This window comes from Barbus barbus, assembly GCF_936440315.1.
Source record: "Barbus barbus genome assembly, chromosome: 32".
NCBI classification, from domain to species: domain Eukaryota; kingdom Metazoa; phylum Chordata; class Actinopteri; order Cypriniformes; family Cyprinidae; genus Barbus; species Barbus barbus.
In genome coordinates, this window is record NC_136760.1 from 15,163,383 (window position 1) to 15,171,372 (window position 7,990).

General features: G+C 36.1%; 1 protein-coding gene across 1 annotated transcript; it reads left to right on the top strand.

Annotated features, from left to right (window-relative positions):
• The first annotated feature begins 203 nt into the window (after positions 1–203).
• On the top strand, positions 204–7,491 carry LOC306852466 (monocarboxylate transporter 9-like). Its single transcript, XM_079389325.1, has 6 exons — positions 204–550; positions 1,166–1,385; positions 1,992–2,135; positions 2,836–2,931; positions 4,098–4,934; positions 5,796–7,491. The coding sequence occupies exons 2-6, from the start codon at positions 1,181–1,183 to the stop codon at positions 5,978–5,980; spliced, it is 1,467 nt and encodes a 488-aa protein (XP_079245451.1). The 5' UTR covers positions 204–550; positions 1,166–1,180; the 3' UTR covers positions 5,981–7,491.
• The last annotated feature ends 499 nt before the right edge of the window (positions 7,492–7,990 follow it).

The following is a 7,990-nucleotide window of genomic DNA, read 5'->3' on the forward strand; positions in this document are numbered from 1 at the left end:
AACTGCAGCGCACAGTCACGAGCAAAGAGATGCACGTGGCATCTGTTTACAATGTAATGTACAGTAAAAAATAAATTAATTAAAGAAAAGCCGATTAAGCAAATGCCATAAACGCAGTTTTGTCCATGTCACAGAAAACGACCCATTCGAGAGGATGCTAAGTTACCTTTAAATACAGATTAATGTCACTAAAAGTCTTTTAAGTGTGGATGGGAAATGGTCGATGTTGGGTTGACACTGCAGGCAGGCTGTGTTCATTGTCATATAAAAGGAAGTTAGAGGAGCATCGAAATGTGAAGCTGGACCAGCGAGAACAGCTTCAAACCGGTTTAAACGCCTGACAACAAAAGCCGGAGCTCGTGCACAACACACCGCACAATGATGAAGGACAGACCGGGGTGTTTCAGCTCAACGCATCCACAATCATTCATATAGATCATAGTGGTCATTTCACATTGTGACACAATGACGAGACATTTCAAATCATAACGCAGGATTGTCCAAAGAGTCAATTTAGCACGGAAATCATCACCATTTCCCGGTCGGCGAGGTAAGTGTCAAAAGATTTCGTTCATCTTAATGAGATGTTCATTTGTTTTTTACACAATATTCTGTAATATAATAGATATTTTAGTCTTTTAATGACTTTAAATGAAACACGTCGTTATTTTTCCTTACATTTCTATTTATTTTTTTCGTTGATAATAATCACAACGACAGTTTCAGTTTAAATTATAAAGTTGTGTAATACTAAAAAAAAACTATACGCAGAATATATAGAAGTGTGAAAAGTATTTGAGTAGGGTTCAGGAGCGCGCACGTTTGCAGTTGTGCGCTCTCCGCTATCGTGCGTCTGTGCGCGTCTCCGCGAGCAGCCGTGCGCGCGTTCTTCACATCCTGCCCTTGGTGTTATGTAGAAATGCTGCATACTTTCTTCTAAGAATAAAATGTAGAGCACATTCTTACAAGAAAGAAACTTTTTGCATGTTGAGCGCACCCCTCCCCCCCCCCCCCCCCCCCCCATACAACTGAATGGAGATTGCTGAGCACCAAAAAGGACATAAAAAGCATCATATAAATGGTCCATAGTGCAAAATGTATGTAAAGAATAACATAATTTTATTTTTAGACTGAACTGTTTCTTTAAATTTGTTTTTCATCACAGGAACCCAGTGGAAACATGAGTGCCCAGAGAACTAAGCAAGCCCCGGATGGAGGATGGGGTTGGGCCATTGTGGTTGCCTCTTTCATGGGTCAGCTCCTGGCCTACGGTTCGCCCCAGTCGGTGGGGGTGCTTTACCCAGAATGGTTGAACACTTTCCAGGACGGCAAAGGCATGACAGCATGGGTCGGCTCTCTCGTGTCTGGGGTCGGACTCATTGCTAGTAAGTTTTCAACAGATGCATTATGCCTAATAAATCTACTCTGTATAAACATATGCTTTCCATTGCATTTCCCCCTTTTTCCTGGTAAATATACCATTGCAAACATTAAGCAAGAACACGATTAACTACAATGAATGTAATGCTTTCCAGCACCATATGATCATAATTAAACTTCAACTACACTAAATGGTGTAGAAATAAGTTTTCACTCAAAAATTGCTTGTAAAATTTCACAATTGAAGAAATATAGTAAATTAACCATGAGATTTTGAAGTAGAAAAACTAAAATAGTATTTTCTTGTAAAATGTTCTTTTATTTCTTATTCCTCCATGGTTTCTCATCTTTCTGTTATAAGACTTGACCTTGTTTTTCATTATGAAACCATTATAAAATGAAGAGCAGCATGTCAAATCAATAGGGGTGCAATTGTGGCTAATGGTTTTCTGTTTGTGTCAGTGGGCCGTTTGATGTCATGTCCTGCACTTGGTTATCTGTCTAGTTCTATGCCTCGGCTTATAGCTGATCATTTTAAGCAGCTGTTGATTTGAATTCTATTTCGAGCTTCCCATTGTCTTACAGGATGATGTATTTGTCCTTTCGCACAGGTCCCATCTGCAGTGCCTGTGTTGTGAACTTCGGGGCCAGACCCGTGACCATCTTCAGTGGGGTCATGGTCTCTGGAGGACTTATGCTTAGCGCTTTTGCACCCAATGTTCAGTTTCTCATATTTTCCTATGGGATTGTTGTTGGTGAGCATCTCACTTTTCCTCTTCAAAAGATTACCTTTTCTAAATCGGGTCACCTGTGCGCCACCTGTGTGTAAATGTTGGTTGATTGATTTGGGTCTTTCAGAGGCTGATGGACAATAATATAATGACAAATTATACTGACAATTGCTCAAATTACTAGAGATCAACTGATACTGTTTTTGAAACCTAATAGAATGCCAATTATTTATTTATATAAATCATATGCATAATTTATATTTATTTAATGTTTTACATTTTTGTTCAATTTCATCTTAATATCACAACAACAAAACAGCATGTTTTTAATAACAACGAGTAACAATGATAATAACAAGGCAAAATAAATTGACTCATCCTTTTAATCAGCATCAAGCTTGAACTACATATCAAGCATTTATGTAATATATGACAAAACCGAGTACAGAAAATACATTTGATTATCAGTCGATCTCTAAAAACGTAGTTTCACAATTCTGCTCAAAATTCACAAAAACATTAAAAGCAAATGTATTAAAATCTATAACATAACTATAAATGTATTATTAACTTAATTTAATTTAATATAGTTATTTAGATTTTGAGTATAGTCTTGTTTTGTTTATCTTCATTATATTTGCATATATGATTATAATAAATATTTTATGAGCAGGTGAACCTTTTTGCTGACTTCTCTTTAACTTCATATACTTTTATTGTACAGGACTAGGCTGTGGACTTGTTTATGCTGCTACTGTAACAATCACATGCCAGTATTTTGACAAGAGACGCGGTCTTGCTCTTGGCATCATTACAACAGGTAAATATATGATTAGTCAAAAATAATAAACTACCAGTCCAGTCCAACTACCAGTTTGGACATGCTGGGCTTGATTTATCATTTATTTATGAGTTTTATCGAATATGAGAAGAAAAAACAGGCAACGTATAACAGGCAATATGACCCTGGGCCACAAAACCAGTCATAAGGGTTGATTTTTCAAAATTGTGATTTATACCTCATCTGACAGCTGACTAAATAATCTTTCCATTGATGTATGGTTTGCTAGGATAGGACAATATTTGGCCGAGATACAACTATTTGAAAATCTGGAATCTGAGGGTGGAAAAAAATCCAAATGAAGTTCTTAGCAATGAATATTACTAATCAAAAATTAAGTCTTGATATATTTACAGTAGGAAATTTACTAAATATCTTCATGGAACATGATATTTACTTACTATCCTGATGATTTTTGGCATAAAACAAAAATCAATAATTTTGACCCATACAATATATTTTTGGCTATTGTTACAAATATACCCCAGCGACTTGAGACTGGTTTTGTGCTCCAGGGTCACACATGTGAATTCCATTACTGTTTAAAAAAATAATGAGTTTAAGTTTTCATGACTAATTTGAAATGCAGATCTAAAAGCAGAATTATAAATACAGTTATTTTATTTATTTAAATGGATGCAATATTTAAGCCATATAGCCATATTAGGGCTGCATGATTTAAGGAAAGAATAGTGATTTTTCTGATAAAAATTTATCAGAATGTTTTATGATTTATGATTTATAATGTGATTAAAAATATATTGTTCATAATTTACTTGCTTGTAGGGATGTACTATTTGGCCAAAATGTTTTAAAATACATGTTAAAGTGACGCAGAGATGGAGTTTGTGTGGAATAACATTTACTGCAAACCGAGCCGCTCTGAGACACTGAAAACATTAGCAGATAAAGAGCTGCTCACGTGTAACGACACAGTGCTGCGCTTCACTCTGAAACATGCAGCCCATATATTTATTCCATAAAATAGCAGCCTTTGTGATTTAAAAATCACACTAAGCCATAGGACAATTTCGGTTTTACTTTGCTTAATTGTGCAGCCCTACAACTACTAACATTGATATTCCATAAAACTAAAACAATTCAATCCCAATATTGGTAATACTTCACCATCTGATTTTTTTCAGGTACGAGTATTGGAGGTTTTCTCTACGCTACTGTGCAGAACGAGTTAATTGCACTCTTTGGACTCGACGGCTGTCTTTTGCTTATCGGCTGCTTTGCACTAAACATCATCGCCTGTGCTGGACTCATGAGACCGCTGCACCTGCCGGCCTACTACCTGAAACAGAGAGCGGCGCTGGCCGAGAAGGCCAAGGAGAAGGTTCTGGAAAAGGCCCCTGTCGTGGAGGACCCAATCAAGAAAAATCAGTCCGTCAACGTACTAATCACAGGGGAGAAGAAAGAGCCTCCACCGTATGAGAAGAGCCTCGTGAGCTCCGCGGCATTGGTGCGGCTTGTGAAGAAGAAGCAGAAGGAGTACTCTAAATACTTGCACTCGGCGGTGGAGCTGCTTCAGAACAGGGTTTTCTTGGCCACGTGCGTGTCTTTGTTCACGTATTGCTTGGGAGCGTATACTCCTCTTCTCTTCCTGGAGGATTTGGCCCAGACCGAGGGTTTGATCTGCGGCATCAGCACCATCCCGCTGGTCTCCATCATGTCCATAGCTGCTGGAGTGGGGAAGCTGCTGCTGGGCGTCATGATGGACATCCACTGGATGAACAGCATCTTTCTGTACGCCTTCACTCTGCTGGGAACAGGAGTGGCTCTTCTCATAATCCCCGTCACGAAGAACTATGCTGGGTTGCGGGTCATCTCAGCGCTGCTGGGCTTTTTTTCTGGAAACTGGTCTGTCATACCCTACATGACCACTAAGGTTGTGGGAATGGATCGTCTGACTGAGGCATATGGGATCTTGATGTTCTTTGGTGGATTTAGTATAATGCTCGGACCACCAGTCGCAGGTAACTTTTTGACCTGTTGCTGATTTCAGATCTGTTCAGGCTCAGAAGCTATGCAAGCCTTTAAAAATTCACTTCAGTAGTTTGCAAATTCATTATTACAGAATAGAGTCTGGCAAAAAAAATACAATTTAAAATAAGATTCTTTTCAATGAATCAATTAATTTGAATTGATGACATAAAACCCACAATGTTGAATTAGAATGAATTTATTTTGAAGACGTTGACATAAATTAGACCTTTTTAGGTCATTTTCATATAGTTTAACATACTAAAATAAATAAACTAAATCTAGTAAATAACAATAATACAAATTATGTAGACATATTTATAAAATATACACAAAAATAATAAAAAGCAGAACAATATTTCTAAACCTTTAATTAAAATTAAAGTGAAAACAGAAAATAAAAAATAAAATCTAATTCAAAATATTAACCAAAAATACAATAGTATTTAAATGTAACTAAAATAACTTTATTTAAATTAATAATACATATATATTTAAAAAATAAATAAATATCACCCATTGAAGACCCTCTTGACTGTGTCAGAAGATTCTTTTCTTTAATTTGGAATTTGTCACTGACCCAGGTGACATTTCAAACAAGAACTATAAAAATAAAAATAAATGTATTAATAAAAACTACACTCACAGCAATTCAAATTTGCTGTTTAAATTTCATTCCATTGAATTCTGCTTCTATAAATTAAAATTATGATGCAGCATCAATTCAGAAATTGAATTAGAAATAAAATGTCATTCTCAATCAATTCTTAATAGGTAGACAGAAGTGTACGGATACAGCGACAAACAGCACAATACAGTAGGTGACTCTACCATTTGTTTTGTTGTGTCTCCAGGCTGGATTTATGACTGGATGCACTCCTACGACCTGGCGTTCTACTTCAGCGGGAGCTTCGTGCTGCTGGGAGGAGCGGGCCTTTTCCTCGCTGCCGTGTGCTGCAGGAACAACAACCCAGATGAAAGCAGCACGCCAGACACAGAATGCATTAACGACTATGACAAAGTGGCAACGGTTGCCTGAAGCACGACTACAAGATTAACTGCTGTTCAGCAGATGAATTCCCACGCGCTGTAATTACTAGCTGAAGCATACTTTACACTGAACATGTCAGATCAGTGTTTTCACTCAGCATGTTACACTGAAGAACTCTAGCAGATGAATAAAGGACTGTCCTTAGGCTTGTCATTTGTGGCCTTGTTTTAGGAGGCTCTGGTTCTGCATACACAATTCCTAGGGTTCCTTTTAGATTCGTTTTGTTTACTTGTACGGATGGTATTGAAACATATGGAGATGGAGGAGTGCTCAGTGCCATGTGTCATCAATCTTAGAGAAACAATGTTTTCAAACATCTCGGGTTTTATGAGATGGCTGTATTGTTGTTGTTTTTTGTATAGACGTGGAAGACTTTACACTACAACACTACACTGCAAGTAAATGTCATTTTTGTTATGATTTCACAATCTTAGAAACATTTCGCAGTATTTCGATGGGTGATAATGTCTTGTGTTGTACCAAAGTTTTGGTTGTTGTTGGTTTATTTATTGAATTTGATCAGTGTCTGTAAAAGCTGTTCATAAGGTTCAGGCAAACAGCACTAGACTAATTGTGCTTTTATGTTTATGCCTTGTTTTCTATGCCTTGTTATGAAAAATGTTGGATTTTCCTTGTGCTACAGACTGTAGTCTGTAGTTGATTTAAAACCACATGCTATAAAGCAATATGCATCTGTGAAATTGCTGATTGCTCTTTAGCTATCTTTTCATTTCTTTGTGTCCTTTTTGAAAAAACAACTTATACTGTTTTACACATTTTACACTGCTTTCTGTTTGTTTGACTTTTTTCAACCTTGGCAAGACATTTTTACTTGAAATAAGTTTTTTATTATATTAATATTCAACAGTGGAAAGTGAAATGGGAGACTTTAAGACTGCACTTGTTCCATCACAGGAAAGTTTTTGGTTATAGCACCTTTACGTGTAGTAGACCTTTGATCCTACCATTATTATTTATGTCTCTTTTATTGTTTTATTTGCATTTGTATGTTTTTTTATTATTATTAAAGTTTCACTGACACAATGTTTATTTGTTGCTTATATTGTAGCCAGTTTTCTTTTATGAAAAAATACTAGTCGTGGTCTGTTGATGCAAAATGCAAAGCCAGACTTTACTGTAAAGATTTATACTGGGTTTCATTAGACTGCCATGATGTGAGGTGGCCTTGTGGTCTCCATGGATACAGTAACCATAGTGAGTGCAATCAGAGGTCTATTTATGCAGTCACCAGTGTTTGTTTACCTGCAGGTTTTGATAAAGTTTGTACAGGAACACAATATGTGTGTATTATTGTTATAGCTATTATTAGCAATAATCTTACTTTTAGGTCTAGACTGATTCCCAAGTTCATCTACATGTATCCAAATGCAACATGTCTGTTTCTCACTACTAACATAACATTCAGTCACAAAAGCAAATGGGGATTGTTAAATTCAACTCATCCACAGCTTACAATAAAGACGATGCATTTAAGAGTTAATCACATGAGTGTATGATGCAGTATTATATTTACATATTAATACAGTATTACAAGAATAAGGGTTCAATATTGCTATCATATTTAATTGTGCACAGGTAGCCAGTTTGAAGGCAGTGTGATTGTAACGATACAGTGATCATATTGAAAGGTTATTTCCCTATTGAATAGTGAAATGAATGGGCGTTGTAAAGTTTTTAATACAAACAGTTAGACCTTCCAGAAAATCCAGTGTTTAATAATGGCAAAATTACAATGTACATAAAACCCTTTTCAAAACACGAATTGCTAACTATTGCGAATGTACTAATAAACATAAATTAAAGCTTGTGCTTTAGGTAATCAGAGCAAAAGTGTAATTATGGCAGTGTATATAAAATCAGTATTTTGTAAAAACAAAATACATTTACTTAAAGGAATAATTAACACAAAAATTCAAATTTTAAGAATAGAGGACTTAGCTAGAAGTTTGGAAGTTTGGTCTTAGTGATTTTTTTATT